Source organism: Cetorhinus maximus, chromosome 1 (assembly GCF_964194155.1).
Source record: "Cetorhinus maximus chromosome 1, sCetMax3.hap1.1, whole genome shotgun sequence".
Taxonomy (NCBI): domain Eukaryota; kingdom Metazoa; phylum Chordata; class Chondrichthyes; order Lamniformes; family Cetorhinidae; genus Cetorhinus; species Cetorhinus maximus.
Genome location: NC_135879.1, coordinates 236,447,601 through 236,475,444, shown reverse-complemented (window position 1 = coordinate 236,475,444; position 27,844 = coordinate 236,447,601). Strand labels below are relative to the sequence as shown.

General features: G+C 45.6%; 1 protein-coding gene across 1 annotated transcript in view; it reads right to left on the bottom strand.

The window, feature by feature from the left end:
• The window catches only part of LOC144688041 (dedicator of cytokinesis protein 2-like), a 1,154,257-nt gene that overhangs the window by 840,306 nt on the left and 286,107 nt on the right, over positions 1–27,844 (bottom strand). The window contains exons 15-18 of the mRNA XM_078554696.1: positions 27,346–27,444; positions 19,323–19,395; positions 17,148–17,251; positions 4,146–4,329 (exon numbers count right to left, since the gene is read on the bottom strand). Coding sequence (XP_078410822.1) covers positions 4,146–4,329; positions 17,148–17,251; positions 19,323–19,395; positions 27,346–27,444 — 460 coding nt within the window. The remainder of the gene's footprint in view (positions 1–4,145; positions 4,330–17,147; positions 17,252–19,322; positions 19,396–27,345; positions 27,445–27,844) is intronic.

Below are 27,844 nucleotides of genomic sequence, written 5' to 3'. Positions count from 1 at the left end.
TGTTTCCTTCCAACACAGTCAACAGAGCATAGTGGTGCGCAGAATCAATTGAGACCATCGCCGTGCATCAGACTAGTCCCAAAGCTTGAATATCCTAATTATACTCTCTATAAAGCTAAAGCAGTTTCCTCACTGAGGTTAGGTTGAATAGCACAAAGAGTTTTGGGAACTTTGGTTTTTAAAGTTGCATTTACCTAAAGAGGGAGCCAGTTTGCTAACCGTGTCTGGTTTAGTGAGAGAACTCATGACAATGAGTCAATAAAGCTGTGGGTTCAAGTCCTTTACGCGAGACTTGAGTATATAATCTAAATCAATACTTTATTGCTGCATTGTTGGAGACCCCATTTTTACAACCTAAACGTTGAACCAAAGTGCTGTCAATAAAGAACTGGATTTTAACACCCAAAAAATGCTTGGACTGGGATTGAGTCAGACATTAAAATTTTAAAAATCTCCAACCCGTCCACTTCCAGAGGCAAGATAAGGGAATGGGGCATAGAACCTGTTCCCAGGAGGTGATTTGGCAATTTAAATGTTTTGGTGAGGCTGGCAGCCTCTCAGTTAACCTGTCTTTGCAGGTTCTACAGCACCCAGCTGGTTTTCAATAAAGGGAGGCGAGGGCAGCTTTGGGTTTTGGGAGTAGGCAAATGCCTTTACAGCACTGCTTGTGGGTCAAGGGCAGCAGGAGTGCTCCCCGCCAGCCCCGCCATCATACCCACCCCCACAGAAAGGATGCTGGGATCGGAGATTGGACTTCCCCTGGGATCGGAGCCGCCCCCACCCCAGCGTCATGGATCAGATCCCCCCATGATCCTGCTGCCTGCTCCTGAGTCCTACCCACCCTATCAATCAGGCTGGCTTCTGGACGGCAAACCAGTCAAGGTCAAAAGATGCAAGGAGAAACACGGTGCCCTGGTCAACATTTCTCCCTCAACAAACGCTGTCAAAAAAAAACCCGAACAAACTGGTTGTTTCCTTTATCTCATTGCTTTTCCAGAACCTTGCAATGGGATATCCTGACATGAAAAGTGCCTTACAAACGCACGTTCTTCCTTTCCTTAGAGTCATAGAATCAGGGAAATTTGTAGCCGAGAAGGAGACCATTTGGCCCGTCATGTCTGTGGCTGCCAAGAATGAGCTTTCCAGCCTAATCCCGCTTTCTAAATCTTGGCCCGTAGCCTTGTAGGTTACAGCAGGTCAAGTGTACATCTAAGACTCTTTCAATGCAATGAGGGTTTCTGCCTCCACCACCTTTCAGGCAGTGAGTTCCAGACACCCGACAGCGCCTGGGTAAAACATTTCCCCTCAACTCCCTTCTAATTTTCTTTTACAAATTACTTTAAATCTATGCCCCCCTGATTTAGTGGTACCAATCATTTTCCTTAGCTTGAAGGCATAGAACTTCACTTCAAAACTAATAATTTTGATGCCTGCGTGTGCATTAATGTCATGCAAATGATGTGCAACACCCCTATCTCGCCAAACAAAAGCATTTACCAAACAGAAGACAATGACCGCTTTAATCTAAATCACTCATTTTATGTACTATCATAAAACTTGATTTTATAGGAATATAAATTACATTAACGCAAGTGGAATGAGTTACAGGGAAAAGCATCACTGTAAATAATATAACAAAATGGGTTTGAGAGACGCTTAGAATTCCATTGGGAGAAAGAGGGAATAGTGGCCGATGTCAGAAACGTGACCCACTCATGAAAATCCAGCCCCTGGAATAATTACGGAACAGAAGGAGGCTATTCAGCCCATCGTGCCCATGCTCGCTCTCAACATGAGAATTTGAGCTTGTCCCACACCGGCAACCTTTTCCTGTAGTCCTACAATTTTTTTTTTTCCCCATTCAGATGCTTATCCCATTCCCTTTCGAAGGCCATGATTGAACTTATGAATTAGGAGCAGGAGTAGGCCATTCAGCCCCTCGAGCCTACTCCACCATTCGGTAAGATCATGGCTTATCTGATTGGGGCCTCAACTCCACATTCCGCCTGCCCCTGATAACCTTTGACCCCTTTGTTAGTCAAGAATCCATCTACTTCTGCCTTATAAATAAATATTCAATGCCCCTGCCTCCACCGCTCGCCGGGAAGAAAGTTCCACAAACGAACGACTCTCTGAGAGGAAAAAAACTCTCCTCGTCTCCTAAATGGGAGACCCCTTATTTTTAAACTGCGCCCCCTAGTTCCAGTCTCTCCCACAAGGGGGAATCTTCCTCCTGGGGGCAGAATTTTCCCCTTGTCGGGCAGGCTAGGCTGGAGCGGGCGGAACTGGTCGTGAAGCCAACCGCTGCCCGCGATCAGGGCCGGACCGCGATTTTCGCGCTGGCGAGCCAATAAGGTGGTGCTGCCTGTACACGGGGGTGGGTGGTGGGTGGCGGGGGGGGGGGGGGGGGGGATGGAGGGTGAGCGGGGTAAGCGCCAACTTGGTGCATGAGCGTGAGTGCGCCTGCTTGAAGATCTCCCTGAGGGACAGAGCTGCCTCAGGGACATGAAGAGTATTAAAAAAAAAAGTTGAAAAATGTTATTCAACATGTCCCCTCATGTTACTCTGCTACATAAGTAGGGACACGTTATAAATTAAATTAAAAAACATTTATTTCATTTTTATTCGATGTTGGAAACCTCATCCCACCCACGGATAAGGTTTCCAAAAGAATACAAAGGCCGCTTGGCCTTTTCGCCTGCCCGCTCCTGTAAGGTTGGACGGGTAGCAAAAAATTTGACTCAATTACCCCGTTAATGGCCTTAACAGGCCTTTTCATTGGCGGTGGGCACGCTGCTGATTCCCGCCCACGCCCACTGCCCAAAATATCGTGCGACTGCGCGTTGACGTTGGGACGCTCGCCCGACGTCAACACGCGGCATTTTACGCTTCAGTGGGTCGGGTGCGTGCCCGCCTGCCGAGGTAAAAATCCTGCCCCTGGTATCTACCCTTTCAAATCTCCTCAGGGTGTTTCAATAAGGTCACTTCTCACTCTTCTAAACTCCAATGGATATAGGCCCAGCCTGTTCAACCTTTCCTGATAAGATAACAGCCCCCATCCCAGGTATCAGTCGAGTGAACCTTATCTAAACAGCTTCTGACATATTTAGATCCTTCCTTTAATAAGGAGACCAAAATTGTACAAGTACACCAGCGCCCTGTGCAACTGTGGCAAAACATTCCTACTTGATTGAGCCTCCCTCCACCACAACTCTCAGGCAGTGCAATCCAGATCGTAACCACTCATTGCTTAAAGGTGCTTTTCTTCATCACCTTTAACTCTTTGCCAATCACCTTAAACGTGTCACTAATACAAAAGCAAAATACTGTGTATGCTGGAAATTTGAAATAAAAACGGAAAATGCTGGAAATACTTAGCAAATCAGGCTGCATCTGTGAAGAGAAACCGAGTTAAGGGGCAGAATGAAAGGGCCTCCCCTGAGGCAGGTTTGGAGGCATGGGGTGGCATTTAAACAGGGAGGGGGGTGGCATTTAAACAGGGAGGGGGGTGGCGCGTGGGGACACCACTGCCTTCCTGCCTCTGCTCCAACTAAGTCTGGCCTTACCACCCCACTGCCAATTGAGGCCCTTAAGTGGACAATTAATGGTATTCAACCAACAGTAGGCAGGGAATTCACCAGGCAAAATGCTTGAAAAGCATTTGCTTCCAAGCTCCTGGGGAGGGACCCTCATTCAAAGGCACTTATTGCCTGATCGGGGGACCCGGCATCGGGAAGGGGAATGCCCACTGACAGCCGACCCCCTGCCCTTGCTGCTGACCCCTCCCATCCACCCTCCCATCCAACATTTTCTGTTTTTATTACTTTAAATGTGTCCTCTAGTTCTCAACCCTTACGTCAACGGTAACAGTTTCTCTTCACCGAAACTATTGAGAACCATCATCATTTTGAACACCTCTATCAAATCTCCTCTCAAACGTCTCCTTTCTATGAGGAGAACAAAATCCCAGCGTCTCCAATCTATTCACATAACTCAAGTCCCTCATCCTTCGATCCATTCTTGTAAATCTTTTCTGCGCCCTCCCCCACTCCTTCATACCCTTCCTAAATGCGCCCCCAGGGATTGGACACGATGCTCCAGAGGCCAGATCAGTGTTTTATAAATTGTTTTGATAAAAATGTTACCGTTCTGTGTGAGTTTGGTTGAACAGACGAGTGTGGAAATCTGGAAGTTGTCCCTTGAGCAAATGGGGTGTCCTCCGCTGCTGCTTCTGAATGAAGAGCCCATGCTGAGCTTCTGATCAGCCATCTGTTTACTGGACAGGTTACATAGGTAGATGCTGGCATCTTCAAGCTTTCTGCTATCACCCTGCAGTTAGAGGGTCAAGAAGAGGACAGTTAACAGCTGAAGAAATACTGGAGATATCCCACTGGAGATTTTTCACAAAGCATTTTTTGGGGACTTGTGGGAGAATGCAAAGTACCAAGGTGCGAAATATTGCTGAGTGGACACACGCATGTTGTCCCCTTTGGCAACCATCAAGAGTCCTGGACCTTAGGTAAAGAATAGCATAGATTCTAGCTCAATCTCCATGGTCCTCAGTTCATCTGCCACTGAACCCCTCATCCATGCCTTTGCCACCTCGAGGCTCAACTATTCTAATACTCCCCTAGGCGACCTCCAAGCTTTCGCACCCATCCAAAGCTCCACTGCCTGTGGCCTGGCTCGCACCAAGTCCCATTCACCCATCACTCGCTGACTTACACTGGCTAGTGCAGCAGGATTCGAATGCAAGTGCCAGAGGTGACCCTCTACAACCCCACAACCCTCCGAGATATCTGCAGGAAGTCTGGCCCCTTGAGCAACCCTGAATTTCATCACTTCACCATTGGTGGTCCTGTTAATCCGGCCCAGATCCTAAGCTCTGAAATTCTCTCCCTAAACCTCTCCACCTCCCTACTTCTCCCTCCTCTTTTAAGACATCCCTTAACATCTGCCTCTTTGACCAAACAGCAGCCTTAAGGCTTGCAGTGAAATTTAGACCATTGTGAAATGACTTGAGGCATTTTACCACATTGAAAGTGCTATACAAACGCAAGCTGTTGTTTCAATAAAGCACCTTAATGGCTGCCTCAGAAAAGCTGTCCTTACTCGAACAGTGCAAACTTTTCTCGAAGTTTCTCCACTATAGGTCCAATATGTTGAAATACTTCACTCAAACTAAGAAAGTAGAATAACGAGGTATGAGCCCAAATGAAGGAAAGACAAATTCAGGACTGAAGTTCTTTCTCTTTCTGTGAACATCTTCAAAGTTTGCAGATGGAATTTTCTAGAATTATTTTTTTCCCTCAATTTGCCGAGGGCCATTTCTCAGTCTTTGTTTTTCTGCCTCTCCCATCAGAACAGAAGTCGGCAATCAAGTCTCTCAAGCCTGTTCCAGTATTCAGTAATTCCATTTACCTGCCTTGGCTTCCAGGAGATTAAATAGCTGCTGACATATGGGGACACTGGGTGTTGTGATGCTTAGTGGAACTCAACAGAATGGGCAGACTCAATGAATGAGCTGGTGGTCTTATAGAATCAGAGAATCATACAGAACAGAAGGAGCGCATTCGGCCCATTCCGTCCCTGCTGCCTCATTGAAAGAGCTATTCATCTAGTCCTAATCCCTCACTATTTCTCCCTTAACCCTGCTAATTGTTATTTTCCAAGTATTTATCCAACTTACCTTTTGAAAGTTCCTACTGAATCTGCTTTCACCACCCTTTCAGACAGTGAGTTCCAGGTCTTAACAATGCACTGCATTAAAATAAAGCTCTGAATTTCCCTGCTGTGTTTTTTACCAATTACCTTAAATCTGTGTCTTCTGGTTAATGACTTTCCTGCCAGCAGAAACCGTTTCTCTGTATCTAATCTGTCAAAACCCCTCAAAGGATAGGAATCATAAGGAATTAGGCTCCAGTGCGTCTTTCTGATATGTCCCACATGTTCACACAAGGACCAACAACTGGAATGTAGTTCTGACTAGAGAAGTGCAGGTAAAAGACCTGAAATTACTTAAGAACTGGTTCAATGTTGTAACTTTTAGGGTATTTCAGAAAGGATGAATTAAGAAGAATCAAATTATCTTTGTTGCTCTGATGGCACCTATCCCTATTTGCTCTTGAGAAGGTTCTGGTGAGCCACCTTCTTGAACCACTGCACTCTGTGTGGTGGAGGTAAACACACGGTCCTATTGGGTGAAGGAAGTGCCAGGATTTTCACCCCAGGGATGTTGAAGGAACAGTGGTAGATTTTCAAGTCACAATGGCGTTTGACTTGAAGGGAAACTTGCAAGTGGTGGTGTTCCCCATTCTGCTACTTTTGTTCTTCTAGGTGGTCGAGGTCACAGATCTGGAAGGTGCTGTCAAAGAAGCCTTAGTGAGCTGCTGCAGTGCAGCTTGTAAATGGTACACACTGCTGCCTCGGAGTGCAGGTGGTGGAGGAAGTGAATGTTTTAGTTAGTAGATGGGGTGCCAATCAAGTGGCTGCTTTGCCTTGGATTTTGTGAAGTGGATTGACAGTTACAGTAGTGCAAAACCTGCCCACAATTAGAAGTCTCTCTCGGAGAGGGAGAACAGAGGTGTGAGAAAATTGCAAATCTGGGTTGAAGTTTGGATTATGAGACATGGCTGGTGCGGTGGGTGCAGGGGAGGGCTTCATTCTGTATCAGTCCCGTACTATCGGAGTGCTCTTCACTGATGCAGGAAAAGCATTTTCATTCCCCATCACTGACGCTCCTCGCCTTGGTAAACAGGAACATCCACGATATAAATGAACACTATTTCTAAAGTAAAACATTTTGGATTGAGTTGCACAATGTGGGACTCAAGTGTTGAGAATCAAAAAGTTAATGAGACACCACCACCTCAAGGAAAACGAGAGATGGGCAATAAATGCCGACCTTGCCAGCGATGCCCAGGCCCTGAGAATAAATATGTTAATAAGAACCTCGACTGCTTTGGAATATAGTCATAAAGATTTATCTTTGCTCCATCTTTATTAACCTTTACAGCTGAGTGAATTCTCCTGAATTTGATTAGGTACAGTGGGCCATCAGCAAACGTGCCCAGCCCTATGTAGCCTCTCCGATGAAAGGTCGCCGATCTAAACTGCTAACTCTGTTTCTCACTCCACAGATGTTGACTGACCTTCTCAACCTTATTATTTCAGTAGCACCTCCTGGGGATCAAACCTTCAGTTGTTTGAAGATTTACATGGCTATGTTATTAATACAATTTGTGGACATTCAATTCACTCGGAGAGAAAAGGTTTAGCACTTAGTTGCCAACCCACCATTTCATCTGAAAATGTGGGCAGGGAAACAGAGAGATAAAAACACAGGAAGACAAGGTTTATTAAACATTGACTACTCTCCTCACACCCCTGCTTCTGCGAAAGACTCTATCGCATTCTCCGTGTTCCTCTGCCTCCATCGCATCTGTTCAGGTGATGCAAACTTCCGATATTCTTTCTTTTTCATTAATTCTTTCTCGGGGTGTGGGCGTCGCTGGCTGAGCCAGCATTTATTGCCCATCCCTAATTGCCCTTGAGAAGGCGGCGGTGAGCTGCCTTCTTGAACTGCTGCAGTCCATGTGGTGTAGGTACACCCACAGTGCTGTTAGGGAGGGAGTTCCAGGATTTTGGCCCAGCAACAGTGAGGGAACGGCGATATATTTCCAAGTCAGGATGGTGTGTAACTTGGAGGGGAACTTGCAGGTAGTGGTGTTCACATGCATCTGCTGCCCTTGTTCCTCTAGGTGGTAGAGGTAAAGAGTTTAGAAGGTGCTATCGAAGGAACCTTGGTGAGATGCTGCAGTGCATCTTGTGGATGGTTCACACTGCTGCTGATGGAGGGAGTGAATATTTAAGGTGGATGGGGTGCCAATCAAGCAGCTGTTTTGTCCTGGATGTTGTCAAGCTTCTTGAGTGTTGTTGGACCTGCACTCATCCAGGCATGGGGAGTATTCCATTACGCTCCTGACTTGTGCCTTGTAGATGGTAGACAGGCTTTGGGGAGTCACGGGGTGAGTTACGCAGTGCAGAATTCCCTACTTCTAACCTGCTCTTGTAGTCGCAGTATTTATATGGCTAGTCTAGTTCAGTTACTGGTCACTGGTAACCCCCAGGATTTTGAAAATGGGGGATTCAGTGATGGTAATGCCATTGAATTTCAAGGGGAGATGCTTGGATTTCCTCTTGTTGGAGATGGTCATTGCCTGGCATTTGTGTGGCATGAAGGTTACTTGCCGCTTTTCTGCCCAAGCCTGGATGTTGTCCAGGTCTTGCTGCATTTGGACACAGACTGCTTCAGTATCTGAGGAGTCATGAATGGTGCTGAACATTGTGCAATCATCAGCGAACATCCCCACTTCTGATCTTATGATGGAAGGAAGGTGATTGATGAAGCAGCTGAAGATGGTTGGGCCTAGGACACTACCCTGAGGAACTCCTGCAATGATGCCTTGGCAGGGGGATGATTGGCCTCCAACAAGCAGAACTATCTTCCTTAGTATTAGATCTGACTCCAACCAGCAGAGAGTTTTCTTCCTGATTCCCATTGATTCCAGTTTTGCTGGGGCTCCTTGATGCCACACACAGTCAAATGCAGCCTTGATGTCAAGGGCAGTCACTTTCACCTCACCTCGTGAGTTCAGCTCTTTTGTCCATGTTTGGATTAAGGCTGTAATGAGGTCAGGAGCTGAGTGGCCATGATGGAACACAAACTAAGCATTAGTGAGCAGGTTATTGGTGAGTAAGTACAAATTGATAGCACTATTGACGACCCCTTCCATCACTTTACTGTTTTCCTTTTTCCTTAACTGAGGATTCCCCACCCCATTGGTTAACTGGCCCCTCCACTGTTTAAGATCTATATCAAACACCTCTGCTCTCACCCCATTCCCCTGCCTCCCAGAATCCAGAATTCCCCTTGTCCTTACCTTCAACTCCACCAATCTCCACATTCAACAGATCATCTGCTGACAATTCCATCCCATGCAACATGATGCCACAACCAAACACATCTTCCCCTCTCCTCCCTTTCAGCATTTTGTACAGACTGTTCCCTTACCTTTCTGACAGCACCTTTCCATACAAGAACCAGAGGTGCAACACCTGCTCTTTTACCCTCAACAACGCCTCCCTTCCCTACGACACCTTTTCATACAAGCACAGGAGTTGCAATACCTGTCATTTTACCTCCACCCTTTGCACCTTCCAAGGCCTCAAACACTCTTTCCAGGTGAAACAGTGATTTACCTGTACCGCTTTCAATTTAGTATACAATATTCGCTGCGCGCTATGTGGTCTCCTACATATTGGAGATGTCAGTCGTTGACTGTGTGACCAGAACACATCCATGTAGCCTGCAAGCATGACCTTGAGCTTCCTGTAGCTTGTCATTTTAATTTCTCACCTTGCTCTGACTCTGGTCTCTCTGTCCTTGGCCTGCTACAATGTTCCAATGAAGCTTAATGCAAGCTCGAGGAACAGCACCTCAACTTTGGACTCAGCACCCTACAGCCTTCTGGACTCAACACTCAGTTCAACTAGTTTGGATCATAACCTCTGCCTCCATTTTGCTTCTGATTTGGTTTCTATTTCAGATTTTCAGTATCTGGAGTATTTTGCTTTTGTAACGGTGATAAAAGTTTGTTCATGGTTGTTATATTTAAGTACTTTTTTTTTAGCTTGGGGCTAATAAACATTATTATTATTATTATCATTATTGTCTGTGCTTCAGTGTTAGAGTATGTTGATTGAAAACTTGAAATATTGTCAGGCGCAGGAAGGCTGACATTTTTCAGGATCTGGTGAGAGTGAGCAATTGTAATGTCGGGTAAGGTAAAGCCGATGTTAGCAAGGAAAAGAAAATCTTTCAGCTTGCTTATTGCTTTGAAATAAAGCCACTTCCATCATTCCGTTTGCAGCACTGTTCGGGAATGAGAACCTTGAAAAATCATTTGCGACACTGGGGGCATTTTAAATTGGAATCGTCATTTGGGAAACCGGCCAAATTGCATTTTACACCCGATTTTCACCCGATTTGACTCCCCATTGAAGCCAGCGGCAGTCACATTGGACAGGGCCTGCCTTTTTCCAATGTCGAGGAGCCTTTCTGCCATTGTGAGAATGGTGGACAAGCCCGAAAATCAGAAATCCCGCCGCCAAAACCCGGTACCAACCATTTTCGCGGGAACGGGCCTGGGGTCGGGATTTGCGCCTGCACGTTTCGTGGGGGCAGCTGCCCGTCGACATCAACAGCTGCCTGCGCTCATCTGTGATTTTGGTGTGAGAGGTGACTGAAGCCTGACATGTGCAGCTTAGGCCTGGTAGGAGCAGATCACCAACTTTGTGGGTTTGTTTGGATAGCCAGGGGACCCTGTGGATATGGTCCTTTGGGAGCGATCAGCTACCCTTTGTATTACTAAGAGAAGGCACGAATGTGCGTAAAAAGTGCAGAAAATCATTGGAACTGTGAAGCTCATTGGAACTGGCAAAAACACCTGTCAAACGTATCGAGGTGAACTGTCAAGATGTCAAGGCATTCAAAACTCCTGCCCTTTAACTCTATGAAAAAAAAACTGCCTTGAGTAAAAGTTTGCTTGCTGTCTCTCTCTGTTGACATAAGCCTTGGGGTTTGATTACTGGATTAGTGCTGCATGACTTATTTTACAACTGTCCATTATGCCTGCCATTTCACAGTTTGATTGACAGTTCCAAGTGGTTATGAACTCTTTCATGCGGGACTATGAATTCCACTGCTTGTTTTTATAAGGAATGATACAATTGAATGAAATGTTTATTGTTATCAGGGATAATGCAGTTTTTTTTTGGTAGTACAGAACTTGAGTATTGCTGAAAAAAGAGACTATCTGCTCTACTCCAATTCTGGCCTCATCGAGGATTTTAATGCCTCCATGACAGCCATACCTTCAGCTATCTAGGCCCTAAGCTATAGACTTGCTTTCCTAAATCTCTCCACATCTTTATCCTCCTTTAAGACACTCCTTAAGATCTATCACGTTGATCAAACTTTTCGTCATGTGCCCTAATATCTCCTGAGATGTCATGAGGTGAAATGTTGTTTGACGATGCTCCTATGAAGCACCTTGGGATGCTTTATTATAATAAAAGCACTATATAAATGCAAGTTGTTGTTGTTAATTTTCTTCCCTCAGTACCTATAGATTTCTCACCTCTCCAGAAAGAAATATCAAAGCAGGCTTGTTACTAAGCTCTCTAATCCTTCTCAATCTGTTACTTTTCCTAAAAGTACAATTGACTCTAAATCAGCCACTCTCTCTGGGAATTTCCACTAATCTGTCTGATCTCTAGCCTTCACAGAAGTTCGGAATTCCTGGACTAGTATCTTCTGGCCCCGTGCTCATCGTCCAATTTAACTATTGTGTCTTCAACTTTTTTCCATGTCTTTCGTTATTTTAAAGGCTGCTGCAGTATGAACATAATTCAATGTAGTTATTTAAATACGCACAGCAAAACTAAATGCTTACGGTCACAAGCAGCACTGCTCCCCAGGGTGTTTAAGCAATTCAGTTTCTCTAATTGGGAACTTGGAACAATTGCAAAGAGCAACTTCCCTCCAGATCTAGCACTTCATCTTCTAATTGAAGATCCCACAGCTACAATCATTCTTCCTTGTAGGGTTTAATAGTTAACTTCATTCCTTCTGCACCTTTCCTGACTTAAGGGTGTTGGAAAAGATTGATTACGTGTACTTGGGTCAGCTGTTGCATAATTGGCCATGCTTGGGTGGAGAGGTACATTATTGATTGGTTATGTCTGTCATCAATTTGACCAAAATTAATTAATGCCGGCTAGGTTTGGTGATCCTCCATTAGAAGGAGTGAACAAAGGGCAATCTGTTTCTGGAGATACACACTCCCCCACTCATTATTTGAGGTTTCTGCTACATATAAACTAAATAAGCATGAATTACCCTGGTTGCACAATTGTTATGTGATACACAGTCATTACATCCGCATACAAGATATTGTTGGGTTATTATTTTATTCTCAAGTGCTTGTTAGTGCTAATATGATTAACTGTTATCATAACGCTTCTGAATAGATGAAATGCTGGACACTTTATCATCTATAAACAGTGAATGATTTCAAAGGTTGTCAAACATCGATTACAGCTATTCAATTCGCAAATCTATAAGTTCAGACACATTTCTTTTTACACATGAGCAGATTCATGAGTGCCCTTTCTTGCTAAAAAAAAAATTTCAAGGTGACATCTTATTTCAGTTTTTATTTGATCAAGTGTCAACTTTAGCCACTCCCAAGTATATTGTGGATAAGATGCAGGGGTGCAGCTTCCTCCCTCAGCCCCAGTCCAAACTCAGAATGCCACTGTGGCCTCTTTGAAGCACACACAGCCGTGTTAGTACAAGCCACAGCTGAATGATGGGCATGCTATAAGCATGTGTTATTTCGTGCCTCACCATCTCCACATTGGAGCCACCGGCCATGACAGCTACGCTTTGCCTAAGCCTTAAGTTATCGACTTTCTTTCCTAAACCTTGCCACATCTCTTTCCCCCTTTAAGACGTGCCTCAAGATCTGTCACTTTGAGCAAACATTTGGCCACCATTTCATGGTGTGAAATGTTGTTTGATGATGCTCCTGTGAAGCACCTTGGGGTCAAAAGGCACTGTTGGGTTTGCTGTGCATGGGCCCGTGACTGTACCCTTATCCTGCGCCCTTAAAAATACCGCACAATGAGAATGAGGGTGGGGATCCCAGAATTGGGTGCCGCCTGCCTCTTTTCCTCTCCGCGGAAGGGCAAAACCCAGCCCAAGTGTGCAATTTTAATGCTCCATTATAGAAATGACGTCGGCTCCACTGGGGGCGTGTAGTATGGATTCACCAGGATGGTATCGTTTATGGAAACATGGCCAGAATTTTCCTGTTGGCGATTTGGGGGCGGGGCCCGCTTGCCGACGGGAAAATGACGCGGGATGACGTTGGGAGGAACCCCTGACGTCATCCCGGTCCCTTTAAATTTTTAGGAAGGCGGGCGGACAGCGAAATCAGCTGTTTGCCCGCCGACCTGTCAATGGCCAATGGAGGCCATTGACGGGATCATTAAGCTCATTGAAAGACTTGCCCGTCCAACCTTAAGGCTGGTGGGCAGGCCAGGAGCCCCAGCGGGCTTCTGATAAAACATGGAACCTCATCCACTGGCGGGATGAAGTTTCATCTCAGTTTTTAAAAAGTTTATTGAAGTTTCACTTATATTTATTAACATGTCCCATCTCGTGTGACAGTGTCACATGAGGGGGACATGTTAATTATGTTTTTCTTTCTCTATTTTTAAAGCTTTTTAAACATTCAGCGCTCTCCCTGAGACAGCACTTAGTCTCAGGGAGCAGTGCGCTCTTTCGCGCGCATGCACAAAAGAGCGCACTTTGACAGATGGGGAATCCCCCTCCCGCCCGCACAGGAAGCGCATAGCGCATAGTGCTTCCTGTCGGGCAGGCCGCTGGTCGGGCCTTAATTGACCCGCCCACTCAAAATGGCGGCCGGCCCCGTTTCGGCGGCGGAGTTCGGCTGCCCACCCACCGCTGAGCTGGTGGGGTCCGCCCGCCCATCAAGGTCAAAATTCTGGCCACTGTTATGAAGAGAGACTTTAGATTCTGAGACTATTTCATGTGAAAGAGAAAGCCATAAGAAAATGTAATAGAGCTTTTTTAAAAAAAATGGTGAAAGCATTTTGATAGAGAGAATGGATAAAATATTATTTCCTCTGGTCATAGTCCCAGTGCCAAGGGGATCATCAATTTAAAATTGTAATTTAAGAGATTGAGGAGTGAGTTTAAGGGAAATTTCTTTATACAGAGAATTGTTGGGGAAAGTAATGTTTGGCCACAGACAGTGCTTTAGGCATCTTGCTGTTAAGAAGAGAGTTCCAGAATTTTGACCCAGCTACAGTGCAGGAACTGCGATATAGTTCCAAGTCAGGATGGTGAGTGGCTTGGAGGGAAACTTGCAGGTGGTGGTGTTCCCATTTATCTGCTGCCCTTGTCCTTCTAGATGCTAGTTTTTGTGGGTTTGGAAGGTGCTGTCCAAGAAGCCTTGGTGAATTCCTGCAGTGCATCTTGTAGATGGTACACACTGCTGCTACTGTGCAGCATTGGTGGAGGGAGCGAATGCTTAGGGTGGTGGATGTGGTGCTAATCAAGCGGGTTGCTTAGTTCTGGATGGTGTCAAACTTTTTGATTGTTGTTGGAACTGCACTCATCCAGGCAAGCAGAAGGTATTCCATCACACTCCTGACTTGCGCCTTGCAGATGGTGGACAAGATTTAGGGAGTCAGGAGGTGAGTTACCCTTCGCAGCCTCTGACCTGCTCTTGTAGCCACAGTACTTATATGGCTTGTCCAGTTCAGTTTCTTGTCAATGGTGACCTCCAGGATGTCGATAGAGGGGGAATCAGTGATGGTAATGCCATTGCATATCAAAGGAAGATGGTGAGAGTCTCTCTTGTTGGAGATGGTCATTGCCTGCTAATTGCATGTCAATGAATGTTACTTGCCACTTATTGGCCCAAGCCTGAATGTCTTCCAGGATGGACACAGACTGCTCCAATATCGGAGGAGTCACGAATGGTGCTGAACATTGCGCAATCATCAGCGAACATCCCCACTTCTGACCTTATGATGGAGGGAAAGTCATTGATGAAGCAGCTGAAGATGGTTGGGCCTAGGACACTCCTGCAGTGGTGCTTCAGCAGGAGATGATTGACTTCCAGTAACCACAATCACCTTCCTTTCTGCTTGGTATAACTCTATCCAGCTGAGAGTTTTCCCCCTGATTCCCATTGACTCCAGTTTTGCTGGGGCTCCTTAATGCCACATTCAGTCAAATGCTGTCTTGATGTCAAGGGCAGTCACTGTCACCTCACCTCTGGAATTCAGCTCTTTTGTCCATGTTTGAACCAAGGCTGTAATGAGGTCAGGAGCTGAGTGGCCCTGGCAGAACCCAAACTGGGCGTCAGTGAGCAGGTTATTGCTGATTCAGTGCCACTTGATAGCGCTGTTGATGACACCTTTCACCACTTTACTGATGATTGAGAGTAGACTGATGGGGCGGTAATTGGCCTGGTTGGATTTGCCCTGCTTTTAGTGGGCAGGACGCACCTGGGCAATTTTCCAGATTTTCGGGTAAATGTGAGTTATAGATGTACAGGGACAGCTTGGCTAGGGGCGCGGCTAGTTTTAGAGCACAAGTCCCCACTACTATTGCTGGAATGTTGCCAGGGCCCATAGCTTTTACAGTATGCAGTACCTTCAGCCGTTTCTTGATATCACACGGAGTGAATTGAATTGGCTGAAGACTGGCATCTGTGATGCTGGGGACCTCCGGAGGAGGCTGAGATGGGCCATCCACTCGGCACTTGCTGTACACAAAGTGGTTACTGCATTTCCTATAATAGAAAAGTGACTGCACAGGGCCGCAAAAAAGCAAGAGAACTGATTTGGATACAGGTAGATGAATTAAGACTTTTTTTTGCGTTTTTCTATTTTTTTCATCTCCCAAACTCCAATTTAAGTCAATGCATCCCAAACACTTAACTCCCAAATTCAATTCGACCTATGTTTATCTCTGTAACATAGGGAAGAATTTTCCCGATGGCAAGCGGGGGTGGGGCCCACTCGCCAACGTTTAACATGGCGCAGAATGACGTTGGGCGGAACTCCCGACCTCATCCCGCGTCATTTGCATTTTCAAGTTGGCGGGGGCGCAGCCAAGTCAGCTGTGCGCCCACCGACCTGTCAACGGCCTATTGAGGCCATTAAAAAAACAATCAAACCAACTAGTGGACCTGCCTGTCTAACCTTAAGGTTGGCGGGCAGGCCGGGAGCGCTGGCAGCCACCTGTAAAAGCGTGAAGCCTCCTCCACGGGCGGGACGAGGTTTCATGACTGAATTGAAAAATTAAGATTCGTTTTTATTTAAAGTTATGTCCATGTCCCAACTCATGTGACATTGTCACACGAAGGGGACATGGATGGTAAATGAAATTTTCAACAGAATAACTTTTTCACTTTGGGAACCAATCTCCCCGAGGCAGCACTTAGTCTCAGGGAGATCGGAGCGCTCCCTCACACGCATGCACGAAGGAGCGCACATTTGGCATTGCCCCCCCCACCCCTTAATTGGCCCACGCACAAAAAATGGTGGCGTTCCCCCAGTCTGGGGCGCTGATCGGACGGCCGCCCGCTCCCGCACTTCCCCCCTGATGAGGGTGGGGGGGGAATGTTGCCCATAAAGTATGCGGAAAAGTGACACCTTCCTCAAAAACCTCCTTTCCTTTCATTGCCAAATAACTAATAAACTCAGCATTCACTATAAGCCTGAAATTCGAACATAAGAACATAGAATAGGAGCAGTGATGGCTGATTCAGCACTTGGTGTCTGGTCCATCACTCAGTAAGATCATGGCTGATCTGATTGTGGCCTTGACTCCAATTTCCTATGTTGCCTCCCATCCCAACTACCTACCCCCAACCCCATAACCTTTGACTGGCTTGGAGATCAAAAATCTGTCTAACTCAGCCTTGAATACATTCAATGACCCAGCCTCCATTACTCTCTGTGGAGGGGTGTTCCAAAGATTAATGATCCTCTGAAAGAAGAAATTCCTTCTCACCTTGGTCTTAAATGGGAGACCCCTTATTCTGATACTGGTCCCCCTAGTTCTAGATGCCCTCCACAAGCGGAAACATCCCTAGCATCTACCCTATCAAACCCCCCTCAGAACCGTAAAATCACCTCTCATTCTTCAAGCTCCAATGAGTATCGGCCCAGTCTGCTCAATCTTTGCTCATTAGAGAGCCCCTTCATCCCAGGAATTAACTTAGTGAACCTTATCTGAGCTGCTTCCAATGCAAGTGTATCTCTCCTTAAATAAGGAGACCAAACTGGATGCAGTACTCTAGGTGCGATTTCACCAATGCCCTGTACAGTTGTAGACCTACTTTATCCTCCATGCCCCTTTAAATGCCAACCAAGAGTTGATCCATGCTCAGAGTCTTTGAGTGGAGAGCAGCTATCAGAAAAAACCAGCTGAAAAGAAATTACAAACCAACTCGAATATCACTGCCATTTATTTTCACCTTATACAAGATGAGGTCATGCTCTCCATCTCGCAGGGTTGTTCCATCAGGTTTCATTAGTTTCACGTACGCCATTGCAAATATTTTCTCTCCTTTATCTCTAGCTGTAATACATGAAGAATGTGATAGGATTTTTAGTCTGGTAAAATGATAGGTGTTTAGATTTTTTTCTAACTTGCTTGACCTTCCTTAACTAATGGTTCCAAACCTTTTTCCCTCAAGGGATTAAGCATTTTACCCTTTTCAACATATGTTCGTCTCCATGGAATTTTCTGCAGAGATGGTGGGGTAGTAGGCAATGTCACTAGACTAGTAATTTAGAGGCCCTGGGGTGGAGGGTTCAAGTCCCACCACGGCAGCTGATAGAAATTAAATTAATAAATTTGAAAAACATAAAGCCAGTCACAGTAATGGTGACTAGGATAAGTAGCACTGATTGTTGTAAAAACCCATCTGGTTTCTAATGCCGTTTTGGGAAGGAAATCTGATGCCGTTGCCTGGTCCGGCCTATATGTGACTCCAGATCCACAATAACATGGTTGACTCTTAACTGCCCTCTGAAATGGCCTAGGAAGTTCATGAGCAATTAGCGATGGCAACAAATGCTGGCCTTGCCAATGACTCCCACTCCCCATGAAAGAATGAAGAACTTGCTCCTATGCTCTAACATACCCAGTCTGTGCTCCGAAAGCTATCTATTCCATGTTTCTTTATTTGCCACTTATGTAGAAATTTTCAAAACTTTCCATAGCGTGGATCACCTGCACATATTGGCAGGCTCGCAAGCTCCTGTATCCTGGCCATTATTTATCCTTCAAGCAATATCACGAGAACAGGTGAATTGCTCCTTTATTTTTTTGTTTTGCTTTTAGTGGGATCTTGCTGTGTATAAATTGGGTGCTTCTTTTGCTATGTCAGTACAGTGACCACACATCAAATGTATTTCGCAGGCTGTTCTGAGGTCATGAAAGGCAACATACAAAACACAGGGACCCCTTTACAATTTCATATCACATCAGGCAGGCAGAGATGGGGGCCATTGCTCTGCCTGCCCAATGGCATTAGGGAAAGGCCCAAAGCTATTTCTTTAGTCGAGCTTCATTTGAAGTTGTTTGCGGTGACTCTCCAGCACTCAATGGGTGCCAATTCGGGGAGGGGCAGGAAATCCAGAGAGACAGGCTGGGTGTTAAAGCTTAAAGGGGGCCGAGGTAGTGCTGAAAATGTCAACACTCATGCCAATCTCACCAATCGTCTGAATACCAATGAGCTGCTCCACATTGAGGGTAGTGGTAGCATAGTGGTTAACTTACTGGGTTTAATAATCCAGCGGTATGATCTGGGGACAGGAGTTCAAATCCCACTATGGCAGTTGAGAAAATTAAATTCAATTAATTAAATGAAATTTGGCAGTAAAAAGCTAGCGATGCTTGAAGCCACCAGATTGTTGTAAAAGCCCATCTGGTCCATTAATTGCCTTTAGGGAAGGAAATTGTCTGGCTTACGTGTGACTCTGGACCCACAGCAATGTGGTTGACTCTGAATTGGCCTAGCAAGCCACTCAGGTGTAGTCAAGAAGGTGGTGTCACTACCACCCGCTCAAGAGCAATTAGGGACGGATTGTCCATACCCCATGAATGAATAAAAAGAAATGCAAAACTTGTAGGTGTTCCCTTGCTGAAGAATCATGTTTGCAATGTAATATTTTTGATGACAGGATCTCCCCAATGACAAGGAAGGTTTGTTACAGGCCAACAATGTTAAAAAAAAAAACTGCAATAAACAATCTGACCGAGGAGATGCAAAGCTACTGGAGATACCAGTTTATGTTGGCCAAAACCATCCTGTTAGATAGTACAACGTGCCTCCAGAGGCATGAGTTCCTCCTAATTTATATGATGGCACCATCTGTGAAGGTTGTAATAAAACTGAGACATCCTTGTCAGCATCACATGGAGACTTGTGATTCTTATGTCATCAGAGATTTAACACATTATGTCTTCAACCACATGGATTTGCAGAAACATGCAGTGATGAGATCACACTCAGGACTCAGCGTTTGAAGCCTCTTGTTTCTCCTCACAAGACTCCTTCTGAAAATTTGGAGCAAGTTCTGGATTTTAAGGAAAATCAGCAGTCACCAGCTAAAGGCGTTAGGCAGTGCTCAACTGTACTTACATTCCGCGGATGATCTGTGTTTGAATGTGAAGCGCAGGTGGGTCCTCTGAACATCTTCAATGGCAATTGCAACCTGGGAACAGTAATCAAAACTTAGCAAGTTTGGAATGGAAATGACTGGTATAAAGTTTGCTAAAGAGGCTGGCAGGAATTTTAGACGAGAAAGGTTTGTAACTCAGCTATAATTATCTGAACACCGTGATATCAAGCAACATCGTCGAGTCTGAAAAAGGAGAACAGCAGACAAGGTAAGTCAGAGCCACACAGTGACGGGTGACTGCAGATGTTTAATGTGGGCTCTTACAGCCTGACATTTGTGAAAGGAAGTGAACACCAGACCTCAAATTGACGTGTGGAAATTAGTATGCAATTCCTTACTCCGTATTTAATAGGAAGCATTAACCATGTTAAAATAAATGCATTAGCATCTCTAAACAGAAATTTGGAACAGAAGTAGGCAATTCGGCTCATTAAGGTAAAAGCAAAACACTGCGGATGCTGGAAATCTGCAATAAAAGCACAAAATGCTGGAAAAACCCAGCAGGTTTAACGTAGTTAACGTTTCGAGTCTGTGTGACTCGTGATGAATTTTATACTGTGAAGAGGGAGGGGTGGGGAGGGGAGCAGGTGGAGCAAGGTGGAAGGTCGGGGATTGGTGGGAGCTCAGGAGAGATTTGACACAGGACAAAGTGTTAATGGTAGTCTTAAAGGCTAAAGGAGGTGTCTTAAGCGGGATAAAATCCACCACATTTCTACTTCTCTTTAGCTCTGAAGGAGAGTCATGCAGACGCGAAACATTAACTCTGCTTCTCTCTCCACAGATGCTGCCAGACCTACTGAGTTTTTCCAGTATTTTCTGTTTTTAATCCAGCTCATTAAGCCTGCTTCACCATTCAATTAGATTGTGGCTAATCTGTACTGCAACTTCACTTACCTGCCTTAGTTCCAAAACCCTTGATATCCTTATCCAACAATAATCTATCTGTCTGATTCTTAAAAAAATTCAACCAACACAGTGCCCACAAGACTTGGAATCCCATTTGACCCCGAGATGAGCTTCTGATCCCATTGTCTGTTCTCTCACCAAAATTGACTTCTTAACACATCTTCGCTCCTGCCTCTTCTAGTCTGCTGCAGGAATTATCATCCATCCCTTTTTTTAACCAAATTATTCATTCCAATGCAATCCTGGCTGGCCTCCTATCTTGCAGCCTCCATGAACTTGAACTCATCCAAAACTCTGTTGCCTGTTACCTAACTGGCACCAAGTCCTGTTCACCCGTTACCACTGTGCTCCCGGACTGACGTTGGCTCCTGATCCAGTCATGCCTTCAACTTCTCAGCCTTAATTTCAAATCCCTCCACGGCCTCATCCTTTCCCCCACCTGCTCCAGTCCTTACAATTCTCTGAGATATCTGCACCCCTCCAGTTCCAGCCTTTTGTGCCTTCCTGATTTTAATTGTTTCATTACTGCCTCCAGCTACCTGGGCCCCAAGCTCTGGAATTTTCACTTCAAACCTCTCAACCTCCCGATCTTTCCCTCCTCCTTAAGACTCTCCTTAAACCGACCTCTTTGACCAAGCTTTTGCTCACCAAAAAGAAAATAAAGACTTGCATTTATACAACACCTTTCATGACCATCAGATGTCCCAAAGTGTTTTACAGCCAATGAAGTACTTTTGATGTATAGTCACTGTAATGATGTAGGAAATACAGTAGCGAATTTGTGCACAGCAAGCTCCCATAAACAGTAGTGTGATAATGGCCAGATAAATCTGTCCTTGCGATGCTGATTGTGGAATAAATATTGACAGGGCGCCATGAATAACTCCACTGATCTTCTTCGAAATAGTACCACGGGATCTATTATGCCCATCTGAGAGGCCGACAGGGCCTCGGTTTAACATCTCATCAGGAAGACAGCAAGACAGCACATCTGACAATGCAGCATCCCCTCAGTGCTGCATTGGAGTGTTAGTCGGAATTTTTGATCTGGGATAGGACTTGCACCCACATTCTATGCTAATAACTCCTTATTTGGCTTTGGTGTCAAATGTTGTTTGATAATGCTCCTTTGAAGAGCCTTGTGATGATTTACTATATTAAAGGCACTATGTAAATGTAAGCTGTTGTTGTTCCAATAGTAGTGTCCAAAAAAACTACATGTGTGAATCCGTGTAGCCTCCCTATATCAAGAATAGTTATAAGGCCTGAAGATCTAGGGATCGAGCATCCTGCCATATGTATCTGGGGAATGGTCAGGCATAAAAAAGGAGGAAAAGGGTCTCTAGCTTCCTAATCTTTACAATGTTCAGTGAGCTCCTGTAGATTCCCTAAAGTGAGGGGAAATACTGCACTTGTGACACCTCCCTCCTCACTGCCCTGTTGGATTGACAGGCAGAAGCAGATTGAAACGGTATAAAAATTAACATAAAACTTAGAAAGTTAGCATGCAGGAACAGCAAGCAATAAGGAAGGCAAATGGCATGCTGGTCTTTATTACAAGGGGGTTGGAGTACAAGATTAAGAAAATCTCGCTGCAATTGGACATGGCATTGGTGAGGCCACACCTGGGTCACAGTTTTGGCGTCCATACCTAAAGAAGGATATAATTGCTTTAGAGGGAGTGCAACGAAGATTGATTTATGGGATGAGGTGATTGTTCGATGAAGAGAGATTGAGTAGAATGGGCCTATATTCCCTGCAGTTTGGAAGAATAAGAGGTGATTCACTGAAACATCAAAAAAAAAATTGAGAGAGCTTGACAGTGTAGATGCTGAGAGGCTGTTTTCCCCTTGCTGAAGAATCTAGAACAGGGGCTAAAGCCTCTGGATAAGGGGTTGGTCCATTTCTGAATGAGATGAGGAGAAATTTCTTCACTCGCAGATTCTTTGGAATTCTCTACCACAGAAAACTGTGAGTGTTCAATTGTGAAGTAGGTTCAAGGCTGAAATCAACAGACTTTTTTTTATTTTATTCAATGGAATTAAGGGAAATGGGAATCAGGTGGGAAAGCGTTGAGGTTGAAGATTAGCCATGATCTTATTGAGCTGCAAAGCAGGTTTGAGGGCCTGCATGACCTGCTCCTGCTCCTATTTCTTATTTTAATTCGTAGGGTTTTAGATCAGAGGATGTGAGCAAGAAGGTAATTGGCTTCCTCCTTCCTGACCAGCAGGACATAGATCAGAGTCAGACACTCTCTAGTGTTTGTCAATAGCAGATTGTACCCGTCCTATCCAGTGGTCAACAAGGCCTCTGGGGCCTATAGCAAGAATTGGGTTTCCATCCCCAATACTAAGTGCAGGCCTGTGTCCTGAGGAATGTTGGGTCTACGCAAACAACCAGACCTCGGAAATTCAGCAGGGTCACGAGCTGTAAGGTGGAGTGGACTTGCACTCCACCTGACCTGAACCCAGGCCTGGGGAGGAGGGAGAAACAAATGGACCAGGTACAGCTTTCAGATACCAGGAAGAAAATGAGTTAAAGTGGCAGACAGTGTGATTTCAGCACAGTGAGCCTGCAGCAAGCTATGCAGCCACATAATGCATTGTGCGTGATTCAGGTGGGAACCTGTTTCTCTATTCAATAAACTTGAGTAGTTCTCAATAAGTTGTGAGTCAAGTCAGAAGAAGTCAATTTTGCCTCAGACAGATTTCAATCTGTTGTTTTTATTGTGAAGAAATTGGCAACTTCTTTGAGGGGGGAGGATAGACTTACTTACACTGTGGTGCTGTATCGAATATCAAATCAGTTGTGCTCCTGTTGTTGTTGAACCCAGTAAGAGAATAACATGTATCTCAGTCATACCTAGTTTAGAGTCAGAGGTTGTAGGTTCAAGCCCCAATCCAGAGATTTAAACAGCAAATTTAGGCTTACACTCCAGTACAGTGCTGATGGAGCTCCTCACCCTCAGAGGTGACACCTTTCAGATGAGACGTTAAACCCAGGCTTCATCAACCCTCTCAGGTGGGTGTAAAAGATCCCATGGCACTGATTGGAAGAAAAGCAGTGGCAATCTTCCTGGCATCCTGGCCAATATTTCTCCCTCAACCAACGTCACAAATACAGACTATCTGGTCATGATCATATTCATGTTTGTGGGATCTTGCTGTGTTGCAAATCAGCTGCCACACATTACAGCAGCGACTACACTTCAAGATGTTTATTGGCTGTAAAGCACTTTGGGATGTCCTGTGGTTGTGCAGGACACTACAGAATGCAAGATCTTTTCCTATATGTTATATAAATCCAAATTTATGAACACATTACCATCTGTCACAATTTTAGCTGTCAAACACTGAGGACTGCTTAACCTACCTTACCTAGAGACTGGTTATCGGTTGAAGAGGTTGGGCCTATGCTCCCAGAGTCCCAGAGGGGCACGACTTCCACCTGTCCCTCTGAATCTATCCCAACCCTCATCGCACCGCCAGAAATTCTTAAACAGATGGAAGCATCCCAACGATCAGAAGGCCAACAGCTGGGGCTGGTGCCTTCAACAGTAAGTGTTGAGGGATTGGACTGGATGGAGAGGTCACTACAAGGTCCTTACCAATCAAAGCCCGTTACCACATTTTTCCAAGATCTATTGCCAATTTTCCCGTGGCTGGCTGAGTGGCATACAGATGGTTGGGAAACACCAGGTCCTACCTCCCTGCCATGCAGAGGAGCCAAGAACAGAGACAGGGAGAGAGGGGGTTAAAAGTTGGACCTTGAACATAAAAACATAAAAAATAGGAGCAGGGGCAGGTCATTTGGCCCCTTGAGCCTGCTCCGCCATTCAATAAGGTCATGGCTGATTTGTTAGTGACCTTAACTCTACTTTCCCACCCCCGCCCCTCAACCCTCACCATAACCTTCGACTCACTTGTAGATCAAAACTGTCTAACTCAGTCTTGAATATATTCAATGACCCAGCCTCCACCTTAGGTTTAACGTCCATCCATTTTAAATGTCATGCTGGGGAGCCTGGCTTCTCGGCCCTTGGCCAGCCTAGCAGTAATTAAGGGAGGTGAGGACTGCTGGGTACGCCTCGTGAGTGGCTTTCAAGCACCTTTCCGCTTATCTGTTGGATCTAGCTCACCTACACCCCCTCACCGCAACCCTTCCTCCTGCTCATTATGATTGAGCAGTCCCACACCTAGCCTCAATCTCCCATTGACCTCAGGCTTTCGATCATTCTCCCTTCCAACATCTCCAATCTCCCCTCTCCCCTCCGGCCTCTAATCCCCCTCACTCCTTTCAGCACCCCCCATCCCCCCACCCCCCACCCCCCCCACCGCCACCCAACACCGATGTGTTTCTGAACCCCAGAATTGTCTCTGCCACTGCCCTTTGGTGTCTCTGGGCTTCTCACACCCCCTCACCCTGATTTCTCTGAGCACCAGTGTGTCTACAGCCCCCTCCGGTGTCTCCAATTGTCGATTGATCCATGCCCTTCCATGCCCCAACCCAGGACCTCTCCCTCCGTCGTCTCCAGTCTGATGCTGGAGGCATATCCGCCCCACAGCCAGTCAGTCAGCCTCTCAATCTCCCGATCAATTCTAACACAAGACCTGTTACAAACCATTGCAGTCAGGCCCTGCATGGTTTACAACATTATTTTAATTTGTCTTTTAAAAAATGTTCCTTGATACATTTAAGAGTGACAATTTGGTGCATTTTGATTAATACAACTGGAGATGAATTCATCACAAAAAGATTAAGCATTTTCCATCAATGTCTCAATCCTGTGTGTAATCCAATTTTAAAAAAACTGAAAATGACTTCTAAAAAAAAATGTGCAAAACTATTTTCTAAGCTTGGTGCACAGTGGTGAATTTACTTAGTAAACCTTAAAAAAAAGTTCAAGATGTAGTCACTGGACTAGTGTTCTAGAGACCCAAAGTAATGCTATGGGGATCAGGGCTCGAATCCCACCATGGCAGATGGTGAATTTTGAATTCAATAAAAATCTGGAATTAAAAATCTAATGATGACCATGAAACCATGGTCGATTGTCGTAAAATCCCATCTGGTTCACTCATGCCCTTTAGGGAAGGAAATCTGCCGTCCTTACCTGGCCTGGCCTACTTGTGACTCCAGGCCCATCAGCTTTGCGGTTGACTCGTATGCTGTCTGAACAAGGGGCAATCAGGGATGGGCAATAAATGCTGGCCTGGCCCAGCCACGCCCACATCCCATGAGCAAATTAAAAAAAAGGGTAATGCTAATGTTCTCGCACCCAACAGACCCAACTTAATTTTTGGGGCCTCCTTAAAAGGCCTGAGTTAGCAGTTAGCAGAGACTCCCAGCTGTGATCGATTAATTCACCTCAGGGGTATGGCCAGTTTTTTTGGGCGAGGCCTGATTCCAGGGCAATGCTTTTTGAACGAGAGCAAAAGATTATGGAAACTGGAGAAAAACTATGTTACGTCAGCTTGGCTGAAATTGGGGAAGTTGAGGCAAAAAAAAAAGTCAGCGCGACCAAGCGGAAACTCCAGGCCACAATAAATAGGACTATTACAGCTTAAATTGGATTTGACGGGATCCTTCGGTATTTGGAGTATTCGACTCCATCTCAGCTTTCACACGCCCACCCCACCACACACAGGGCTGGATTTTATTCTCCTCCACTGCAGGTTTCAAGGTGATGGGTGGAGGGGTGTGGGTGGGGGGGTGTTGATGGGTGGGGTGCAGTGGGACCATGCAGTATCCATTGGCTGGCCTTCCCAACTCCTTAACAGCCCGTCCCCAATCTCTCTAACATTTTATGGGGGGGTGCGGCAGCCCCTCTGCCATTCGGCCTACTTAAGCCCTTAAATGGCCAATTCATGGCCACCTAGGGGCCTCATCGTGCCCCTGCCAGCATTTTACCCACAGTGGAGGGAGATGCCCAAGCCATGCAGAAAACCCAGCAGCTCTAGCTGTACAGCTGGCGTCAGGCAAGCGGAAGGACCTCCTTTTGAGGCCTGAGCTGATCGGAGGCACCCTCCCAGCACCCTCCCCCCACCCCCAAGGTCATTCCCCTTTTAACACTCCACCTGACTACTTGAACCAGGCTCCCCCTCAACCGCCTCACCGAGACCAGTCTTATCTGGGCTCCTCAGCATGGTGGGACTGCCCCTAATCCCAGAAGTGACCACCGCTCCTGGCTGGCACTGCTGGGACTACAGAGCCGCTGGCCGGCAGCTCTCTAGAGTGGAGCCTCCTCCCACGTTAGGGGCAGACTCTGGTCAGTCTTAAAGCAATGAACGCTTGTGTCAGCATTAAATTGGTGCAGGGCAGCTATGTGGACCGTGGGCAGGGTCCGCAACATTTTAGCTGGGGTCAGGGGTTAATGGCACCCCATAAAGTTCAGCCCACACACACACACACAGTCCATTTCTGAAATAAAAACAGAAAATTCTGGAAACACTCAACAGGTCAGACAGCAGGGGGAGATTGTAGAATGGTGGTAATGTCACTGGACTAGTAATCCTGGGAGCCAGGCTAATGAGCACGGGTTCAAATCCCAACATGGCTGGTGGAATTTAAATTCAAGTAATAAAATCTGGAATTGAATGCTAGTCTCAGTTATGGTGAACATGGAAACTATCACTGATTGTCATAAAAAAAACTCATCTGGTTCACTAATGCCTTTTAGGGAAGGAAATCTGTTGTCCTTACACAGTCTGGCCTACATGTGACTCCAGACCCACCAGCAATGTAGTTGACTCTTAACTGCCCTCCGAAGCGGTGTGGCAAGCCACTCAGCTCAAGGGCCATTAGGGATGGGCAACAAATGCTGGCCTTGACAGCAATGCCCACATCCCATGAAAGAATTTTTTTAAAAAAAAATCTGTGGAGAGAAACAGAGTTTAAGTTTCGGGTCAATGACCATTCGGATCAGAACACAACTCATTTCTATTCCCTTGCCGTCTGGTTTTGCAGTGCAGCCTGTTTAAGCAGCTCACTGAAACTTCTTCGTTCCTCGGGGTCCAGTCTCCTTGCTCTGATTTAGATCTCTAGCCAGGACGGAGTTAACAAAGAGCTCACACTGACCTTGACAGTCTCCATCCAGTGCTGTTGCTTGAGTTGGTAATAAACCACCGATTGGTAGTAAGTGACAGGTTTGTCTCCGGCACCTTGGCATATGGCATTCTGGGCAGCGCAGGGAGAGGGAAAAGAAATAAAAAAATTAGAGCAGCAATTTCCACACAGCTACACTTTTCAAAAATGATTAATTGTGCCCGCTTCTCGTTTTGAGATAAAAGTTCCATCTCTTGCCAGTCCATGCTCCGAGTACTTCATTAATAAAATGTCTGGAGTGGGTGGTAAAATTGATTACTTTTTGAGAAGGCACAGTGTGATATTCATGTGAGGCTGAAATAATTACATTACTTATATAGAGACGACAGGTTGTATTTTAATAACGACAAACTGCTTGGAGAGATAACATCCCTTCAGACATTACAGAAGGTAATACCTCTTTCTATCTTGGCACTTGTGAGGTGGATGCTGACAGCTCAGGAAAAAGGGATCTACCTACTTTGTGACAAAG